Consider the following 22,817-nt stretch of genomic DNA (forward strand, 5'->3'; position numbering starts at 1 on the left):
ATTCATTTGTATACTATATTATCTGAGCCAGCATTGTATTCTCGGATCAGAGATGCTCAGATATCTGATGTTAAGACTCAGCGTTTGGCACATTTAGCCAATGGGGGTAATACATCTGGATTCCATTTTCAGGCAGATGGTTTATTGTGCATTTGTGCTTATCAAATCGAGTGGTTGTACCTGATGTTCGGAGCTCAGGAACGATATTTTTTCTCAAGCTCACAGGAGTCGATTATCATTTCATCCTGGAAGCATGAAAATGTATAAGGACTTGCGAACTAGATTCTGGTGTAAAGGAATGAAGCGGAGTGTGTATTAATTTGTTTCGAGATGTTTGGTTTGTCAACAGGTCAAGGCTGAACACCGACGACCATGTGGATTACTGCAGAATCTTGAGATTCCCGAATGGAAGTGGGAGCATGTGACTATGGATTTTGTCACCCACTTGCCTATGACTTCACGTCAGTGTGACGCTATCTGGGTCGTTGTTGACCGTTTGATGAAATCAGTACACTTTATTCCTTACAACCGGGAGTATTCTTATGATCACATGGCACGCTTATATATTCAGGAAATAGTGCGATTACATGGGATTTCAGTGAGCATAGTTAGTGATAGAGATCCACGATTTACCTCACGTTTCTGGGGTAGTTTTCAGCAGGCGTTGGGTACCACTCTGAGTTTGAGCACTGCATATCATCCGGAGACTGACGGGCAGTCAGAGCGAACTATTCGTACGCTGGAGGATATGCTACGTTCTTCTGTCATGGATTTTAGCTTATCTTGGCAGGATCAGTTACCTTTGATCGAATTTGTCTACAATAACAGTTATCATCGTAGTATTGATATGACACCTTTTGAGGCATTGTATGGTCGACGGTGTCGTACTCCGTTATTCTGGGATGAAGTCGGGGAACGACAAGTCGAGGGTCCTGAATTGGTGCAGCAGATTGTATGCAAGGTAGATTTTATCAAGTGGAGGATCAAAGCTGTTCAAGATAGACAAGCCAGTTATGCTAATATTCATCGCAGGCCATTGCAGTTTGAGCCTGGTGAATATGTGTTCCTACGAGTATCACCTTTCAGGAAGGTGATGAGATTCGGTGTGAAAGGCAAGTTATCACCTCGTTTTATTGGGCCTTTCCAAATACTGGAGAAGATTGGAGATGTTGCATATCGTTTGGCGTTATCGCCATCTCTTTCCAGTATACATAATGTTTTTCATGTGTCGTTACTTCGACAGTACATAGCTGATGAATCTCATATTATCCAGCATACTGATATTCAGCTAGAACCAAATCTGTCTTTTGTTGAGCGACCACTCCGTATCCTAGACAGGAAGGAGAAAATTTTTCGGAACAAGACTATACCACTTGTGATGGTACAGTGGCAGCGCCGAGGTATTGAAGAAGCAACTTGGGAAACCGAGAGCTATATGCGGGATGAATATCCTGAGTTGTTTGCTTTGTACTTTTGATTACCATGTAAAGATGTAATTACAGTTGTTGTAATAAAACATGGTTTGATGTTTCATATTGTTATCTTGATTTGTCTTTAGATTTTATTTCGCGAACGAAATATCTAAAGGTGGGGAGAATGTAGTAACCCAGATTCCATTTTAAGATAATAATATGTTAAACATGATTTAAGGTTGGTGATTAACCAAATCCGGGGTTTAATCGGACTTCAGAATCAAGAATTGGATTTTCATTTTCTGAGCCAGTTCGGACGGTCCGAAGAGGACTTCGGACGGCCCGAACTCAGCACATCGGGGGCTCCAAAGGTGAGCTTGTTGAATTCGGAGTCAAGGCAAGTTCGGACGATCCGAAGTAGGATCGGACGGCCCGAACTTCACCTGTGCCAAGTAGGCAGGATTACTCAGCCATGGTTTTTGACAAGTGTCGAATTTAGGACACTTCGGACGACCCGAAGTGGTGATCGGACGGTCCGAACTTGACGTGTCTCGCATGCAGCAGTAAGTTGGATCGGACGATCTGAACCCCAGTTCGGAGGGCCCGAACTCGACCAAAAATTTTCCTATAAATAGGACTCATTCAATTTCAATTTGAATTACAAATTTTCGAGTTTCCTTCTCCAGTTATATAGTATGATTTATACACTTGAGGACCCTATCGGTTATAATCGAGGTTCTGGAATAACCAAGGTGTGGTTATAGTCATCCGGGACTAGCGACTCCAAAGGGCTATCTACGGACGAAGGTATGGTCCGGAAATCTATTTAAGTTTTGGGAGTACTTATTAGCTTAGTTAAGGCTTATAGAACTTATGTAGTGATACGGTGAACTTTTGAATATAGGCTTGGAACCTAGGATCTACTATATTTGAACTAGCCTAGAGGTACATACATATTGACTGAGATTGACAGCGAGTATACATGTTTATATGTTGCATTTATTTGGCATTATTATATGGCATGATATATGATTTACCGGTTTCCATATTCATATGTCATGTGCATATACACGTTGAGCCTATACCTTGTTATACCTGATTATAGAGCTGCTCAGCTCTATACTCGATAGTCTGTCACTGAGAGTACCGCGATGGCGGGGACATGTATGTCTGACTACTCTGGTGTACTAGACGAGTGTGGTTGCACCCAGAGGTTGATCCGTGCGGTGGCAGCACTCATATCATCATGTTGCATGCATTATATACATATGTTTACTCATGTTTATGTACTGGGTGTTAGCGCTCACGTCCTAGTTGTTATCTTGGACACCCTATTCCACGGGGTAGGTCGCAGGATGGACGAAGCTGGTAGTGAAAGGCAGGACTAGGGAGCAGGAGCCTTGAGGAGTTTATTATACAGTAGGATTCGATATAGCTGTATAATATTTACTTTTAAGTTTTTCGATATGGTTGTATCACTACAGTATTAGCCTGGATATATTTTACTAAGCTGGTATGTAATTTATGGATTATGTTTCCGCACGATTTACTCTGTTAAGTATTTTGTTGTATTAACTTTAATGCATGCTATTAGCTGTCAGTTAGTAGGTGATTCCATGCAGGGTCACTACAATGTCTTCCAGTCTTGACACATCAGCCTTTAGATCAGAATTTTTCTTTGAAAGAATAGTATTCATTTTATTCCCTTCAACCCAATCAGTATGAAGTTCTTCAAACATCATCCGAGCTTCTTCCATGGACATTATCTCTTCACCCGTATCATTATCACACATGTTATCAGGAATGGAGGAATTCAAACACACTGATCTTTGGAAGATGTTGCGGCCAGGTGTGGCAACACCTGTGGCAACACCTAAAGGATTGACTTGAAACTTTTTCTTGATTTTCAGTAGGGCCGACAAGGCAGTATGACTTTCTTCATCTTCCTGTTCTTCTTCTTCAGACTCTTCATCACTCAAAGATATGTTCATATCTTTCCTAAGCGTGTTGGCACACTCATTTGCATAGTGTCCAAAACCTTGACAAGCATGACATTGAACAGTATCCAACTTTTTTGAGACAAACTTCTTCTTCCCTTCCATCATCAGTCGAGGCTTAGGAGTATCAACAGGTTTCCTTGGTGATTGTTCTGGTCCAGTAATCCTTAAAGGCTTGTTAAAGAACATTGAAGCCTTGAGTTTTTGATCCGTCTTTCTTGACTCTTTTATCTTCTTCAGATAATCATTGAATTTCCTAGTCATGAGAGAGATCGAATCATCTTCTAAATCATATTGATGGACTTCTTGATGAAATTGGACATACTCCTCGTATGAGGGTTTCAGAGCTTGAAGGGCTATTGATTTTCCTTTATACTTCTCTTGTTCTGTATTATTCATCTCAAAAACTTGAAGAATGCTAATCAGTTCAGTCATCTTCATCTTTGAAGTGTCTTTTATTTCTTCAAGTGCCCAAATCTTCCCATTAAATCTTTTAGGCAAAGATCGAAGAACCTTGTTCACCATAGTTTCACTCGCAATAGGTCCTCCAAGAGCATGCGCCTCTGTAGCTATCTCCCTAAGTTTTTTATTATAATCAGCAATAGTTTCATTCTCATTCATCCCGATATTCTCAAATCTTGCGTTTAACAATCTCAATCTTGTTCTTCTCACGCTATCAGTTCCTTCACAGTGTTCTTGAAGAGAATCTCATGCATCCTTAGCAATAGTGCAGTCAGTTATGATTCCATACATCCTCATATCCACAGTTGCAAAAATTGCATTGAGTGCTTTAGCATTGTAGCTTGAACTTTGTGTTTTTTCGGCAGTCCAAGTTTCTTCTTGCTTGATGATATAGTCTTCATCTTCATCTAGCGTCTTTGGAGTCCAACCAGTCAGAATACTTTGCCAAGCACGAACATCCATTGCTTTAATAGTATATCGCATCCTATTTTTCCATAGTGCGTAATTCGTGTCATCAAGGACCGGAGGTTTCAGGAACGAGTTCGCAACAGATGATGAGTCCGTCTTATTCCCTGTAATAAAATAAACAAACCAAGATCAGTTCTTAGTGTATCAAGAATATGGCTCTGATGCCATTTGTAAGGGAAAATGAGTTGCACATAAACAGTTTGAAGTGTTGTCACAAGGTGTTGACAACACCTACAATAACACCTTGAGTAATTTGCAGCGGAATATAATTAAAGCGTAAATAAAATAAACAAGCAACCAAATAAATAGACTCAAATGAATTAAGCAAGAGTATAAAATACTCTTGCAGCGTCCCAGGGCAAAACTTCACTAGAAAACTTCCAAAGAGTTTTACAAACCCTAACACTAGTGATTATTGTAAAATTCAATTTCTCAAACCAAGTGAGAAAATAAATAGTAAACGTTCTCCTAAAAGCATTCTATATGAAATAGAATAACGAAAACATAGTAAGGAGAAAAACAATGTTGAAGCCAAAATCACACGAGCAGCACTCTTCTTGATCTCCACAGTAAGGAGAAAAATAATGTTGAAGCCAAAATCACACGAGCAGCACTCTTCTTGATCTTCAATCTTCAAGTGTTCTACACGGCTTCAAGTTGTCACAACTTCAACTAAGCTTCAGAGAGATCTTCAGCTTTCACACAATGTACGTACTTAGGTTCTCACGTTTTTCTCTCTATTAATCTCTCTCTCTTGTGTACGCCTATCTCAAAATAAATAGACTAAGAATCCTTCTTTAATTTGTTTTCTTGTAGGCATAGGATTCCTTTTATTTGATCATATCAAATCTACACAAATAAAGAAAGATAAATATTAGATATGATATGATAAATATTCTAATCAGCTTATCAATATCGCAATAGAAAATAAAGATTAGTTCATGTCCAAGAAAGGCAAAAGATATTAAATAAAATTTTTTTATATTAGGATGATTTTAAAGAATAAAATATTCCTTTCAGATATCATGTTCACGAAACTTATTTTAAATAGCTTATAATAATTTAATATATTTTATATATCGTTATAAATTGTAAGTTCGTGCAATTGAAATTTGAAAATATTGAAAGTGACGAACATATATATATTTTTAAAAAAATTTGATAAAATAAATATGTATATATATTATCTCTTCAATATATATAAAATATATATTGTCATTTGTCACGTTTTACACACTCGCGTTATTTTAAATGAAATATTTTTTTCCCTAAAAAAATAAAAATAAAATATATTTTATTATTCAAAGTTCTCTTCTCTTCTTCCACTGTTCAACAATACTCAGAATCCCAAGGCTGATTGAATATTTCGCCCAATTCCATTTCTTCGATCCAAACCCTAATCACTGAAGTTGGATAAATTTCTTTCACGCATATACGGTTTCATTCCCGAAATATTCCGGCTCCATGGGTTGCTCGTCATCCGTTCCAGGTGAATGTCAGCATTAATTTAGGGTTTAGATCATTTTCCCAACCTCGATTATTAAAATTTATTTTCCGAAGATTTTATCGTTAATATTTGCCTGAAATTTAAAAATTATAGAATTCCTCAATATAGTTCTGAATCTGTTGGCGTTTATCATTGACTACGATAATTCCTGCCTTGTTCCTTGCTCCTACGAGTTTCGGTTTTTATCATTGACTTTTGTAAGTTTTGTCAAAAACAATATTGAATCCGATGGAGGGCCATGACTGCCGTTTTGTCCAGATAAAAATGCTGGAAGGTTGGGAGGTCTAAATGCAGAAAATGGAGGATCGAATGATGTGAATAACCTTAAAGTTAAGGTAAATTTTGTGCTTGCTTGTTGATTGTCGGTGTCGAATTTGCTGAAAAGGTTGATCTCGAGAATATCGTGTTTGAATGAGGTTTGCTAATTAGACAATCACTTGACAGACAGTAATGGCTGATTATTTAAGGGCGAAGGGGATGCCTACCAATATATGGGGGCTTTCCTCATTTCATTTTCCACTTCCCCTTTTCAAATATTGTATAGTTTGAAGTTCAAACCATCCCACTTTGGTCCTCTCCACAGTCTTGCCAAATTTGTCCCAAATTAACTAAATATCAGAAGCTTATCATTTTAAATCAGGTGAAGGCTGAAAGTCATCATGACTCATGAGTATACATTTATTGTGTTATGGTCTGCCGAAAGTATCATATAGAGAACTCTATTGGGTATATATGTGGGCTTTCAAGCATTTTTCCTTTAGTAGTACGAGTCTACTCGAGATGTTAACTGATTGCTGTATGTTGTGGAGTTTTTAAATTAGTTTTAGCTGCTTCCGACTTGAGATATTTTATTCGAAAACTGGATATCAGCCTAAAGTTTAGTTTGGCTTCTCTGGATGGTTTTTGTTGTTGCACATGTTTTACTGAATGGGCTGATTCGGTAACAATGTTTTTAGCATTACCAACTGCTGCTGCTTGTTACAATTGACACTTCATCCTTTGGGCCAGCCGCTTAGTTTTAGTGTTCCAACAATCCTCGAGGAATGCATTTTACTTGAACCCTGCTTGCTCAGGGTGCGACTGCTACTGACCTGATCCATGAGAGCTAGCTCGGTTATGCTAGAAATGTCTTTTAACATTTAGAATTTTGCCGCTTTGTTCATTCCTCAATCCTCGTCTGGATTAGATAAACATTTCAGACACTTAATTGGGTAAATAGTGTCAGGGCATGGTCTTTCTCTCATCAAATGTCAAAGGAAGCTTTGGATTGATATTTGGTTGCTAATGTTCTAGGCAATTGAGTTGTTGACTAGTTGTGTTTCTTGTGTGTATTAACTTTCAAGCTCAAGGTAAAAAATTACTACAGGTGCGATTACTAAAATTGAGAAAATAGCAGAAATTTTATTTGGGGCAATTGGAACGAGTCTCAATCAAAGAATCTGGTCAATCAGAATTCAGAGGAAAGTTTTAATCTTCTAGCAAGGCATGGTATCGAAAATTAGTGGCTACCATCAGCCCTTACTTTGTAGGTGGTTGTGGAGTTTTCACAGAAAGAGTTCACCGTAGCACACGGTGATAGTACTATAGTAGGAAATGGGAGTCTTTTTTGGGGGTTATTGATTCTGGGCATTTCCAAGTAGTAACTCTCCTGTATCATTGTAAAGCAACTAAGGACTTTGCTGACTCACTCAAGGATGAAATTAGCTGGAAAGTAGGGAAGGGGTATATATGAAGATTCTGGGAAGATGTTTTGTGGCTTTTAATGAGAGATTCTTACAGTCTATGAATCATCTGGCTGACAGAACAACTTCATCTTGAAATTTTTTTGGCAGGTGATGTTAACCTGGATGTAGTTTGGAATCTTCACTTTGAGAGCAGTGAGATTTCCGTACAGGAGGATTAGGGAGTCGAGTCTTCATTATATTGTTAAAGCATTTTATAGTGTGCATGGTTTTAATGATGAAATAGAAGAGAATGTGACATCTACAAGATGCCATTAAGTAAATTTGCATAGTCAAGCGGTAAAAGAAATTAAAGCATGGACCAGAATAGTATTTTAGGGAAAAAAAGAAAATTACTAAAATCAAATTATACTGGGCTTTGATTTAATCAATCTGCTTCCGCTATATATTGAATCAGGTTTCATCTACTGAGCTGTGTGAATTGCAGTTTTAACTTTTAAACATGACAGGCCTGTATACTTACAGCATCATTTCTGTTGAGATAAAAGTCATGTGCTGTCATTATTTCCTCATCACCTCTGTTTTCCCCTGATTATGGTTGTTGATTACCGCTGAATTCACACCCTTTCGTGTTTAGATGAGCCAAAGAAATGGCTTTTCTTTTTCATTTTGAGGGTTTTCTGAAATGAGTTGGATAAAATGTTGAAAGCACTAAAAAGCATCTGCTTTTGTGCCCTTATTAGTTTCCATTATCTCCACAGCTGGTGCTCTTAGGTGATTCTGGGGTTGGGAAAAGCTGCATTGTTCTCCGGTTTGTTCGTGGTCAGTTTGATCCTACGTCCAAGGTAAAGGATAACGTATTATATTATGGACATGGGTTGATGTGAATGCCATATAGTAGTGCTCATTAAATTTGTTACTATTGGATAATGGCATATTTTAGAAGTTGGATTATATGATTGTTAGATGGATCAATCCAAACTGTATATCTTTGACAGGTCACTGTTGGGGCATCTTTCTTGTCTCAGACAATTGCCTTGCAAGATTCAACTACAGTGAAATTTGAAATATGGGACACTGCTGGTCAAGAAAGGTTTCTTTTTACCAATCAAGCACCTAGCCTAATCCCTTCTCCCAGCCTTGTATCGACGAAATTTGTGCACATGATTTGACAAACAATTGCCGCTATGCAGGTATGCCGCACTGGCGCCTCTGTATTACCGAGGTGCTGCTGTTGCCGTAGTGGTGTATGATATCACTAGTCCCGAATCATTCACCAAGGCACAGTACTGGGTCAAGGTACGTCCAAGAGATCCACATTGTGCATCCTCAAATTTGCAAAAAAGACAGATAAGCTAACTCAGACTATGCACCGAGTTGTTGATTTCAGCTTTATAGTGTGGTTGCAGCGTCTTCTGTAGGTTCTGTACAATTTTTAACCTAAATAGGAACCAATTATGTGTTCTTAGCATCTGAAGCTGTATTGTTCACTCAACCTGGTTGCTATGTCAATGCCCATTTCTAGTATTTATTCTACACTCACAACACCGTATAGATTTTACTCTGCAGAACAATCTGCCATTTTCCTGTATTAGCATTTGATAATCATTGAAATTATAGGAGTTGCAAAAGCATGGAAGCCCAGACATAGTCATGGCTCTCGTAGGTAATAAAGCTGATCTTCTTGAAAAAAGAGAAGTGCCAGTTCAGGTAAGCACATAAATTCTGTATCAGATTTCCCTTGTCCTGTTGGCATTTTCTCAAACTGTAGCTTTCTCGCATGTTTCGAAGGATGGAAACGACTATGCTGAAAAGAACGGAATGTTCTTTATAGAGACCTCTGCCAAGACTGCTGACAATATAAACCAGCTATTTGAGGTAATGTTTTTACCTTTTTTTCCCCTTTTAACACTCACTTTTTAAGCAATCTTTCGCATCCATTGCCAGATTATGCCGTCATGTAATGGTCAAAATGTTCTTGTTGTCTATTTTCATTGCGGCAATGTTAAGTTTATTATTTATTTTTTTTTGGTTTTTTTTCGTAATGGTCAAAATGTTCATGCTGTCTATTTTCTTTGCGGCAATGTGACGTATTTTTTATTTTGTTTTTTTTGTTTTTTTCCCCAGCTCCATGCTTCTTTAGTCATAAAATACGAGCTTGTGGAACTTCACTCGGTTTTCATGTGAAATAGCTTTTTATTATATCAGACTGATATCTTTTTGTTTTTTGTTGTTTTAATGGACAGGAAATTGCCAAGAGACTGCCACGGCCATCTTCATGAGCTTGCATTCACCGGAATTCAATTTGTTTGCTTCAGATTGCCAAGTCTCCCTGTATCTATGTAAACCTAATGTGTTTTTCAGAAAAAATAAAACACGTACATGCATACCCTCAATCGAAATCGAAGATAAAATGTTATCTGAATTCCAGATTCTATATCTTAAATTGATGAAAACGTGATATTGGCGTTTGATTTTACAATGTATGAACTTCTAATAGTCATCTCCAGTCGTGACTCGTGGGCAGTTCAATTGCCTCGATCACTAATGACGATGCGAGTCAGATTATCGATGCTAATTGAAACAAGATGAAAGTCGCTTACACGGTTACACCTATGGTGTTCCGAACGAACTGAATATTTGCATCTGAGATCCCTTGAATTGGTCCCAGACTCCCAATTCCCAAAAATTTAATACTTAACAAGAGGTGGACTTAAAAAAAACCATGACAGAAACTGAATGATGTAAGATAAAAACTGAATGCAGCCCCTCATGAACAAAATCTTTCAAAGAATTTCAGAATAGAATAAGGTATAAAGTATAAACCACATTTATAAATCTCAATTCGATTCAAACAAAATCTGCAGTGTTGATAACACCGAAAGTTCCAGATATTAATTTTGTTTGCAGTCCCATCAGAGAATGTGCCAAACTCAATAGTAACGAAAGCAATGAAAGTGAAACACAGGAGGGGGGATGTAATATAATACCTAAGAAAATGTAAAGGATAAAAGGCAGATCGCTGGATAGCACTCCGGCATTTGTCCCCCATAGGTATATATATATAGAACAGTAGCACCAGGTAGTAAACCTGTTTGCTTCTGCATCACCGCATGTCAATCGTCTTCCTAATCGCATCAAACCATTTGGTATCATGGAGATCCATATCTGCAACCCTAGGGTTCGACCGGAGGATTGTTTGAAGGGTCAGCTTCAGCAACAAGGTTGCCAAGATCTCCAGCTGCTACCAAAGGAACCTGGTCTGCTGGCTCAATTCCAGTAAATGCATTGCCTCCGGTACCAGGTTCAGGGGCCGCTGCTTCAGTTTTTGGTGGTGAAACATTTACCTGATCAAATTTAGTTTTGCGTGGCGGCCTTCTCTCATATCTATCAGGGCTACGGCTGCGGCTACGTCTAGGACTGCGGCTGCGGCTACGTCTAGGGCTGCGGCTCCAGCTGCGACTGCTCCTTGGACTACGGCTCCGAGACCAACTTCGACTTCGGCTCCGGCTCCTGCTATAACTCCTGCCTCTGCTAGAGCTTCGGCTTCGACTGGAACCCCATGTCCGAACTCTATCAGGGCTCCGGCTGAAACTCCGACCCCTACTTCTATCAGGGCCATCTCTTCGACTATCGAATCGCCCTCGCCCACGGCCTCGTCCTCTTGCATCTAAATTGTTGAATCGATCATGTGTGCCGCCACGTCCACCCCTATCCCATCCCAACCGAGCACCGGAAGGACCACCGTCCCTTCCACCACCACCACGACCACCAAAATTTCCATCTCTCGTCCCTCCTCGTCCATTGAAGCCACCATCTCTCATCCCTCCACGTCCACCAAAGCTGTCATCCCTCATTCCACCTCTGCCACCAAAGCCACCATCCCTCATGCCTCCACGACCACCAAAGCCACCATCTCGCATTCCACCACGACCACCAAAGCCATCTCTCATGCCACCACGACCGCCAGAATCCCAACGCCCACCACCAGCAGCTGAATCATAACGGTTCATGGAACCTCGATCCTTACCAAAACCAGGCCCGCCACGTAAAGCTATGTCTCTCACCTCAGGAGGCACATGCTGGTTGGCCCCCTCCAACACTTTAACGAGATCCGGAGCATGTTTCCAGTCTTGCTCAGAGAAAAATGTGTACGAAATACCTGTAGCGCCAGCTCTCCCAGTTCTTCCAATTCGATGGACATAGTCCTCAATTCCAGTCGGAAAGTCATAATTGATCACAACCCTGTGACATGATAGTTTCAAAAGGCGTAGAGAGCATGAAAATTAAGATATCAAAAACAGATACCAGGAAGTGTCGAAGGGAGGAAAAGTGAAACAAACTACAGACAAAAAGTTTATAAAGAAAGTTCCAGACCTTATGTCTCTTATGTCAAGCCCCCGAGCAGCAACATCAGTGGCGACCAGAACTGGGGACTTCCCAGTTCGGAATTGATTAAGAACCCAGTCTCTCTCACCCTGAGATTTGTCTCCGTGAATTACAGCTGCTCCAAAGTTACGTCCAATACTACGTGCCAGCTGGTCACACAACTTTTTTGTGGAACAAAATATTATGCATTTAGAACCACGTTCCTGGGATCTAAGAATTTGCTCCAAGCGTCTTTGCTTCTCCATTTCTGGGACTAATTCCACATGCTATTGAAGCAAAGTAATTTTTCGTTAATGGATAATACAAATATTTAAAGGAATAGCAATACTAGTCACACTCCTGGCCATTAAGCCACTTCATTTTACGCCAATGTTTATTTTTTAAACATGTACAATAAGATTATTTACAATTCAAATTTTCCTCGGGATGACATTTACAATTTTACATAAATACCTGTGTGATAGCCTTATTCGCAGTAAGCTCGTCAACACTGCCAATGTTGACCTGCACGGGATTAACTAACAAATCGCTTGCTATTTTTCTAACTTCCTTAGGCCAGGTTGCAGTGTACATAAGAGTTTGCCTTCTTGGAGGTAACTCGTTGACGATTTTACGAATCTGCGGCTCAAAACCCATATCAAGCATTCTATCAGCCTCGTCAAGAACAAGAAAAGAGATCTGTCTAAAGTCAATCCTCTTCATTTCAAGGATGTCATTCAGCCGACCCGGAGTTGCCACGACAATATCGACCCCTCGTTCTAGTTCTTTTAATTGAAGGCCCTTTGGAGCACCACCATACAAGCACTGAAACAAAGCAACAACTTGAATTCCTCATCTATAACTAAAGCAATAACTGATCAGTCCATTTGACGATAAAAAAAAGGTTTGAAAGTCACCGTGCATGAAACCCTAGATGATCGACCAAACTTGAGTACTTCATCCTGAATTTGAGTGGCAAGCTCCCTGGTCGGAGACAAAACCAACACAGTTGGACCATTCTGAGGATTATTCTGTCGTCGTCTCAGGTGAACAAATGCAGGAATAAGATAACCAAGTGTTTTGCCAGACCCTGTCTTCGCAATGGCAACTATGTCCCTGTTCTGTAAAGCAATAGGCCATGTTTGTGCCTGAATGGGGGTGGGAGCAGAGAAACCGGCAAAATGCATCTGCAAACAAAAAGTAAAAAATGAACTTCAGAAGACCATTTCGAAGGAAGTTCCAAGCAGTGACAAAGCGATCTTGAAGCTGAACCTACGCTAGTCTAATGTTGGAGAAGGAAATAAAATCAAATAAAAATATAATTGCTCAAGGGGTTTGCGGTTGCTTACTGAAGCAACTCGTGGCAACAAAAAGGAGCAATTAAAAGGGAAGAAACGGAGCCAATAAGCTAGAAATCCCAGTCACATATTTATTGTGAATTGGATACCGGGCACCAACCACCCCTCAAGAAGCAGTGCCCAATGAAAGCTCCAACAGTCGATTAGCACCCTCAAAACACTCAGAATAGTTGTTCACAGAAATGCGCATCGCAGTGCAGCGTACGACATGTGCTCCCCCTCTGGAGCAGATATCGCACCTGCGACAAGTTAAAATTGATGAGCGAAAATCAAGAATTTTGTAAATGAAACATTAAGCAGGGCATAAGGAACATCACCTCTGCGTAATGTGTACGCTTAGAAATATTAATTAAGCCAATTAGGTTCAAAACTTCAAACACTTACCTCCTGCAGTATCTCTGGTGGAAATCCAGTGGCTTCAAAAGTCATGAATGGAGCTGGAACGTCTTCACCCTGAACAATTTAAACCAAGCATCAGTCACACAGTTTTGATATGACTGAACATCCATTCGTGCAGAGAGTATTGGAAAAAATAATTAATGCAGCAGCCAAAACAATCCAACTGCAAAGACAATCATGAGGTACATAAGATTTATTCCATTTTGAGAGCAATTGTGAATCTTGCCCATTTCCTAAGTTATGCATAAATGTAAGAAAATTGAAATTATGAAGTAGCTTATTGGACTTGTCATGCCTTTCTAAATTAAGATTTCCTTAAAGCTGCATGACATATTAGCTCAGTTAAATAATTGTAAAGCAGGAGCATTGTGAGAAAATTAGGGGCCACATAACAGCATATTTCACATCTTGGACAAGAAAAATGCACGCACGTTTTCATCCGTACAGTCTGAAAAATTACTTACTGTTCTTCCTAAAAAATAAAGCAGAAAAAGGGCACAACAGAACTCATTTTGGCCAATGTAGGAGACATCTTGCATCAATGCAACAAAAAGTAAAATTAGGAGTAAAATATGGTATGAAACTGACTACACTTATTGGTAATTTCAAAAGGATTTCCTCTCAACAACACACTGAGATTTTAACTTCTCATGACCCAATTATCTCAATCATGTTTTCAAGAAACTATAATAATTCATGTGAGCAACAATTATTATTAATCTCTCTCCAAATAATGGTCCTTTTGGCCACAAAAACTTTCCTCTAGGTAGTTTCGGTCAGGAAAAACTATTGCTGTGTGTCAGAAATTAAAGTACTCTCTGCTGATATATAGTAGTCATACTCACATCCATCAACTTTTTAAAATCTTTCAACTGTAAAATCTCTACAGACAATTTGTGTGGCAGACATTATCAAGTCCAAATTTCTGCCTCAAAACACAATAATGTTGTCCTTTTGGTAGCAAGAAAGATAAGCAACAATCAAACTACCTTATGCCTCTTTATCCCTTCTACAAGGTTCAAAGTTAAATCCAGCAAATAGCAATCTATCACATTATTCATTTGGCTACACTAATATAAGTATAACTGGTGTTTTCTCTAGGATCTTAGACATTAAAAACCAAGATAAGATAAAAAGACAAACCGTAGCTGTTACTTCATGCTTCTGACGATAAATTTCTGTTGCTGACAAATTAATAGGATCTGAAGGTCCCATCATCGCTGAAGGTGGTCTCAGAAAAGCATTGTTTGGGAAAGGAGGGGCTCCAGAAGCATGACCATAGACACCATGCAATGCGGGGCCTCCAGAGGGACCAGGACCATTCAATCTTCCTGGGACAATAGGTGTGGCATTTTGAGGAAATTCGCCCATCCTCATTTCCTGGTACATGAAATAACTAGTCTTATCAAACGTCCAACACAGAAATTTATTGCGATGTGAAGCATATGGAATATGCAACTAGCGAGAACATTACTCAGTAAATAGTTTTCACGAACTGTCATTTAACATGTGAGCATGTGCCCATGTCAAACATTCATTTCAGGATGTCTTGTTTTCCCATGTATCTGGACAAAGAATTTACCTGTTGATTTCTTGCCATGGGTAAGGGTGCAAGCTTGGGCAGCTGATGCATTGCAGGGGCGCCCTTGTTAGTGCTATAGTTAAAATCGTTTCCAGTTCTTCCAGGATGGTTTTCTTCGTAAGCCATCTTTGATGCTACAGGAGGCAGATTCTGCTGCTGGCTATGCATCATTCCGGGATCCATCTGATTTGGAAATCTAGAACCATGCTGTGAATGTGCTAAGTCTGTCCCAGGTTGATGCACCTGAAGTGAAGGATTGGTTTGTTGCATGTTGATGGATAAGCCACCATACAGGGTAGTTTGGTTTGGTGTAGTGCTCATATGTGATGCTTGATTGGAACTTGCTACTGCAGACAAGTTTTGCATAGATGGAGTCGCTGTTTGCTGAACCTGCGCAGGTGAAAACCCAGCTTTCTTCCCTTGCTGATACTCTACATCATCCATATGAGGAATTCCATTTTTCTGTTCTCGGGGATGGGGAAACTGTTTCCCTTGCATCATATGCTGGTGGGCAGCTGAAAAACCAGAGTGCTTTCCATGAAGAAAGTTAGAGTCATCTCTCGGAGCAAGTCCTGTCCCTTGGTCTTGTTGGTGAGGTAACTGCGACCCCGAAATTAAATGCTGAGACGGCTGCAAACTTTGTGGACCCTGTGGAGGCGTGTTCTGTTGATGAGCTGCATATGATGCTTGGTGAGGATTAAATTGGAAACCATGTGGGTTACCAATCTGAGAGTTTGAATACATTTGACCTTGTGGACCATGAGGCATCTGCTGCATCTGTTGATAAGATGCTTGGCTACCTGGCTGAGCGGGAATATGCGGCGTTGGTTGCGAAATTCCTAGCTGACCTGGCTGTACAGGCATTTGCCCCAACGGAGATGGCACTTGCTGACCAGGTTGCTCCAGCATTTGCGTCCTAATTTGTTCAGGTGCTAAATAACTCTGCTGCTGTATCCCAGGTCCCAAGTGTGACCCCTGCACCTGACCAGGTGGTGGCACTTGATGTTGAGAAACCTGTGGTGTTAGCGGAATGTGTTGCTGGGATGATGAGCTGATATGTTGCCCTTGTGGCGTCAGGGCCGGAGTATGCTTCTGGTTCTGAAAACCATCTGATTGCACTGTTCTTGTTGATGGTATAGGATTTAGCTTGGGGGTAGTAGCTGCAGGTGGTGGGCCTGGTGGCAACGGTGGTGGTAAAGCTGTCGGCTTTTCATATTGAGTGACATTAGTTTCAGGATTCCAGTAATATAAGACGCCTGTACTTCCATCTATCAATCCTTTCCAAGGTTGAGGTAGGGTAGGATCGTCAGGCGCGTATCTGGGGCCATGCATACCGGGGGATGCCTCTGCAGAAGCCATTCCAATTTGGACACCCTGATATAGAAATTGAGATTAATTTCCCGAGAGCGACCAAGTAAAAGGAATTAAAGCTCGATCCAGCTAGTGACCAAAATCACGCAGCGGATTTTGTCGCCTGCGATGATAATAACGGATGAAACTATACAAGCCCACGTGTCACGAAAATTGAGGGGAATAATAACCTAAAACAGCTCACAACATCCTTAAGTCTTCTTGATGAGTAAAAAACAAGCTCCAGTAGCTAAATCAGTTCCCTCGCCATTAAATATATAAAATCGATTTCAAACACACCCGTATCAAATTCGGACTAAAGTAGCTCATGATAAACCATGGAAATAAAATATCATTGAAAAAATGCTCCACATATCTGTTAAATAATCAAACCCAGTTGGATTTTAAGACACACAAAGTGAAATTCGCCAAATTAAATTCGTTAAAAACTCTCGAACATATTCACGGTGAATTAATGAATCAGATAAACAGCGATTCCGGAATCAAAGAGTAATCTTTCACTTATGATTCATCAGCTTTCCACACCGCGGTAATCTTAAGAATTTTTCTTTCTGAAAAAAATCGACTAACATTAAATCAGCTATAAAATAACAACACGTATATACATAAGAAATCTCGACACTTACCGAAAATCCGAGCTAAACAGGCTCCCCCGACTTCACCACCCCGAAGAAAATGGATTACAGAATTACGGATGGATGGGAATTTGCGATTTATGTATGGGAGTTAGGGTTCATAGGGGACTAATTGTGTGTGTGCGGGTGTACAGGTCCTGTTTTCTTTCCTTCTTTTTTTTTTTTTGTAAAGGAAGAAAAAAAAATTTAGAACCAAAAAATTAATAATTTTGAGGGTATATTCAATACATAGTTTTAATGATTTTTAGTGAGAAGTTGATAGATTTTTATTGATTTTATAGAATTTCACGGATTTATAAATATATTTTCATGGATTCTTTGTAAATTTTTCGCAGTATTTTTATAGAGATTCGTAAAGTTTTCATATAATTACATGAATTTGTATCTTTAATATATCATATTATTTTCGTTTTTTCTTTGAAGTAATAGTTATTTGACATAAATAATAACTTTATTTGAAATATTTTTTTTATTTATTAATGAAAATTAATTTCATTTATTTTAAATGTATATACAAATATTAATGTAACAAAATTAAAAACTAAAAAATTTGGGGTTGTGTAAAGTTACTTTTTTTAAAAAAAACATATGATAACTTGTAGATTATTTTATTAATTATATCATATAAATTTATTTGTCAATTTTTATTTTTTATCGTGTCTGTTATCCGACTATTTAAATATTTTAATTAAATAATGTTATAATTTTTTGAATCATATATTATTATCATTAAATATTACCATTATTGATATAAATCATAAAATATTGACATTTTGAATAACACAAGACTTTTGTAGAGTTTTTAAAAGTCAAGGTTGAATACCACTTGACTTTAAAAACTCTAAAAAAAAACTATTTTGAATACCACTAAATTTTTATAGAATATATAAAAGTCATGATTGAATATCACTAGACTTTTAAAATCCACAAAAGTCATTAATTCTCTTCATTGAATACACCCTTACGTGTTAACTAATGTTTTTATTATGAAAACTATTGAGCTTACAAGGATATGCATATTTGATTTCTCCACTTTCATTATTATTACTATTATTTTATGGTAAAACTGATAATTTTATTTTTAAAAAGCAATATCTGATGTCATAAGATCGATTAATCACACAAAAAATCCACATGCGTCCACACAATCAAAAAGGAAGGATAATAACAAACCAAGTTAATGGATAAGCAACTCCATTCGTAGCTCGCATAACATGGCTTAAAGATAAAATGTTGTAGGAAGATTCAATTAACCTCTAATATCTGTCGCAATGTTTCCAACGTAGCTAATGTCGTTCATCTGGGTGTGTGATTGTTTCCCGTGCTATTAGATCATTTGAGCTGATATTTTCGATCTGTAAGTTATGATCTCGAGTGATTTTAATCTCCTCCGTGATAACAACGAGTCCACTTTATTATAATAAATTAAATAATTATTGATAAATTAAATAATTAACAATTTTTTTTATTGGCTCGACAACACACACAATTATGGATGTTTATAATATATATACGTGTATGTGTGTGTGTAGACTAGTGTTTATTTGCATGCGCATCGTTGAAATAATTATTTAAACATGATAATTTTCTTTATTTTTAGACTAACGCTTATACAATATTTTTTTAAAATAAATTTATTTTTATTATAATATAAGTAATATCATAATTATAAAAAATATTGAGGGACCATGTTACAAATTTTTATTATAATATGATTAATATCCTAATTATAAAAAATATTTAGGAACCGTGTTACAATTTTTTATTTTGGCCACACGTCAAAGAAAACAAAGCAAATTAACATGAAAAGAAAAGAATTAAAAAAAAATTGAAGACCAAGCCACACCACCCGACCAAATAGTCGGTACAGGGGGTGGAGGCTTAAAATATAAGTATATATATAAGAAAACTTTGTTGAAAAGCTTGAAATGTTCAAAAAACGTTCGAAATATACATATATTTATTATATTATCGTATTATATTAATAAAATATTAAGACTTGCAAATTATTCGCGAACTATCGAACAAATGCTATTGACTCGAGATCGGCTCGAAAAAAAATTCGAACCTGTTCAGATTCGCCTCGAGATCGATAAGTTTGAATACGAATAAAAGTCGAACCAACTCGAAAAAATCACGAACCGGCTCGATTCATTTATACTTCTAGTTTTAATAATCTAATTCATGATGACCATATAGGAAATCATAATTTATTATCTTATATCAATCAATTAAATTAAGCACATGTTCGCAATTATATATATATATATATATATATATATATATATATATATATATATTAATATCTATACTAAATATAAAGCAAGAGTATCTTAGTGGTCTCTTGGTATGGTACTCTAATGATTTTACCCTTTGATGATTATATAATTACGAAAATGTCATTTTTATTATATTTTTTTTTACTTTTATGAATATTTATTTACAAAAAATTCTATTTTTATATTTCACTATTTATTTTTATTTTTTATTTTTAATTGCAAAAATAGAAAATAAAAGACACGTAACGCGTGCGTCCGGATACTAGTATAATAACTATTTTGGCATGCAATACATGCATAGATATAAAATACAAAATATAAATAATTTTCATATAAAGTAAAATAAAAAGGTATAGTGGTCTCTTGGTATGATCTCTATCATGATTTGACCCTTGGATACCGTTTGGTTTCATGAATGGAATGTATAAGAGATGAATAGAAATGTGATAAAAACATGATGAAATATGGATAAGCAATACATAGATATGAACAATATGTTGTTTTGTATGTTTTTAATTTTGTAGGATTATCGTGTTTATCATTATAGAATCTCTTAATTGTCCTTTTCAATTTCTACTCATTCTCCACTAATACCATTAGTTGAAAGAAATTTTTCATTAAAACCATATATAATGTCATACCGGACCATGAGATGATATTGTGTTAGCAAAAAATGAAAGAAACATGAGATGAGTAAAAATTTGTGGATCATCTCACTTTCATTCAATGTACCAAACGCTACCTTAGATGATTATGTAATTACGAAAATGTCATTTTTATTATATTTTTTGCCTTTTATGAATATTTATTTACAAAAAATTCCATTTTTTTATTTCACTATTTTTTATTATTATTATTATTATTATTAGTTAATTTTTTTTAAAAATAGACAATAAAAGACACGCAACGTATGCGTACGGGTACTAGTATAATAATTATGTTGGCATGAAATACATGCATGGATATAAAATACAAAATATAAATAATTTTCATATAAAGTAAAATAAAAAGGTATAGTGATCTTAATTCTTTTAATTTGTTATTTTTTTATTATTTTCATGAAAATAAAGAGAAATAATGGAAGACAATCAATGTATTTGATTTTTCTTCAATATCATAATTTATAATATATAGTTCTAATTCTAATTCAAATTTAAATTCAAATCCAATCAATTAATCAAACATTGCTATTATTTATTAAAAAGTACTATTTCAAACATCTTTTTTTTTTCAAAAAAAAAAACTTGTAATAATATTATCAAATCAAGGTCTTTAATTATTATTCTTTATGCATCCAATATTAAAAAAACTCAATATATAATAATAATAATAATAATAATAATAATAATAATAATAATAACGGTAAATTGGGATTAAATCCCTAAACCCAAACTTTAGTTTGGGGCCAGTCCCTATGTCAGTTCTTGTAATTCTCCAGTCCCTGACATATCATATTTGTATGTTTCAACTCACTTTTTGATTCGAAATTACCAATATGTCCTTATTTTTTTAATTTAAACCCTAAAATAACCTTTAATATATATTAAATGTTAAATGGATTGTCTCTTTCAATGTACCTCACGTTTATCTCCACAACTCCATTCTTGAAGTTGCAGGTTACGTACATCAGACCATCGACATAGAGTTTCATCCATCGAATCCCAATTACTCAACCCCTCCGCATATGCATGGAAGCTTCCCTTCCCAATAAAGAAGGCATTCACAATCACGTACCCTGTGGATTGATCGCCTAAGACAACAAAAAAGAGAAGAATGGGAAAAAAAGAAGAGAAGAAAAAAAAGAGGGGGCGGGCCGCCATGGATGAGCAGGTATTGCAGAGAAACAAAACTAAGCTGCCACATATTATTGGAAGCAATATTGGGAGGAAAATTAGATCGTGTTTTGTGGGTTTTGTGATTTTGGTTAATAAAAGGGATATATAATATTATTCAAAAAGCCATAATCTCAGGATCCAAGAACAACAACTAGGCCATCATGTTTGCGCAGTGATGGAATTTTTGGAGCGCTTTTTTCTTGGATTTGTTGAAAATGGAGGTTTATGTGATTACTTAAATTATTGTGTAAATTTCATTGTGAAATTGATATTTCTGTGATTTATTCTGTACTGATTCTATCAATGTATCCATTTGATGAGGATAAGTAATCACTCACATGAGATATATATTAGCGTTGATTGACAAGTAAATAATTAAACATTTGAAATCACGTATATATTTAAGTACATCAAATATATAAATGTTACAATATGGTACATATCGTGGACATTAGAGTACATTTGTATCAAATATGATTAGTCATCCACACGAAATATACTCATGACAAATTGAGAAATAAATAATCAATTACTAGAAATCAAGTACTACACTTAAGTACATCTAGTACAAACATGTTAAAATAAGGTACATATTGGGAAGAATAAAGTACATATGTATCAAATATGAGTGGTGAGAATTTTTTATCCAACCCACGTAGACATGTGTATGGGTGTGGCTCTCATATGAGTTTCAAAGAATATTCTGCCCAACCCACACGGACGTGAGGATGTGCATGGGTTGCCCTGCACGCTGAAATCAAGTACAAATTCAAGTAAATAAGGTACAAAAATATCAAAATAAGGTACATAACGAGGTGAATATATCATATATTTCTCACATTTAAGTATATCAGGTACAAATATGTTAAAACAAGGTACATATTGGAGACAATAAAGTACACATTTAAACAAATATGAGTACCGCGAATTTTTTGCTCAACCCACGCAGACATGGAAATGTGTGTGCATCACATATAAGTTTTAAGGAATTTTCCGCCAAACCTATGAGGCAACCCACACAGACGTGGGTATGCTCATGGGTTGCTTTGCACGCTGAAATCAAGTACTGATCCAAGTAAATAAGGTACAACAGTATTAAAATAAGGTAAATAATGAGGTGAATATATCACATATTTCTCTCATTTAAGTATTTATACAAAAAACTACGTTGATATCAATTGATAAGTTAATAATAAAAAAGTTAAACAAGGTACATATATAAGTAAATTAGGTACATCCAAATACAAATATAATATAGAGAAGATTTAATAGAGCATATTGTTATCAAATTTGAGTATTCGATGAGAATATTGTGGTCTTCACCTAACGTGAATATGATTAGTTATTTTAAATTTTTAATTATTAATGAGATGTTCACATGCACAAGAACATATATTAATATTAGCAAACATGTGATCAACTTCTTGGTAAGTGGTTCATGATGTCTATGAAATGTTTATAT

The 22,817-nt window shown here is 36.7% G+C and overlaps 2 protein-coding genes across 4 annotated transcripts; one reads left to right on the top strand and one right to left on the bottom strand.

Moving 5' to 3' along the window:
* The first annotated feature begins 5,655 nt into the window (after window positions 1-5,655).
* LOC140880894 (ras-related protein RABF1) lies at window positions 5,656-10,002 on the top strand. The gene is made up of 8 exons (XM_073285750.1): window positions 5,656-5,828; window positions 6,105-6,181; window positions 8,290-8,373; window positions 8,527-8,621; window positions 8,722-8,827; window positions 9,149-9,238; window positions 9,320-9,406; window positions 9,775-10,002. Exons 1-8 carry the CDS (start codon window positions 5,804-5,806, stop codon window positions 9,808-9,810), a joined length of 600 nt encoding a protein of 199 aa, XP_073141851.1. The 5' UTR covers window positions 5,656-5,803; the 3' UTR covers window positions 9,811-10,002.
* A 340-nt stretch (window positions 10,003-10,342) lies between these two features.
* LOC140879534 (ATP-dependent RNA helicase-like protein DB10) lies at window positions 10,343-17,366 on the bottom strand. Of its 3 annotated transcripts, none has more exons than XM_073283285.1 (8): window positions 17,233-17,366; window positions 15,236-16,609; window positions 14,797-15,033; window positions 13,639-13,707; window positions 12,814-13,083; window positions 12,371-12,721; window positions 11,906-12,183; window positions 10,343-11,773 (listed from the first exon to the last, which is right to left on the bottom strand). In XM_073283285.1, the coding sequence occupies exons 2-8, from the start codon at window positions 16,592-16,594 to the stop codon at window positions 10,705-10,707; spliced, it is 3,633 nt and encodes a 1,210-aa protein (XP_073139386.1). In that variant the 5' UTR covers window positions 16,595-16,609; window positions 17,233-17,366; the 3' UTR covers window positions 10,343-10,704. The 3 variants fall into 3 exon arrangements, with proteins under 3 accessions (XP_073139386.1, XP_073139387.1, XP_073139388.1); XM_073283286.1 differs by having other exon boundaries at window positions 15,236-16,709; window positions 17,233-17,338; XM_073283287.1 differs by lacking the exons at window positions 13,639-13,707; window positions 14,797-15,033; window positions 15,236-16,609; window positions 17,233-17,366 and adding an exon at window positions 13,246-13,401.
* Between the last annotated feature and the right edge of the window lie 5,451 nt (window positions 17,367-22,817).

This window comes from Henckelia pumila, chromosome 2 (assembly GCF_033568475.1).
Source record: "Henckelia pumila isolate YLH828 chromosome 2, ASM3356847v2, whole genome shotgun sequence".
In the NCBI taxonomy this organism is placed as follows: Eukaryota; Viridiplantae; Streptophyta; class Magnoliopsida; order Lamiales; family Gesneriaceae; genus Henckelia; species Henckelia pumila.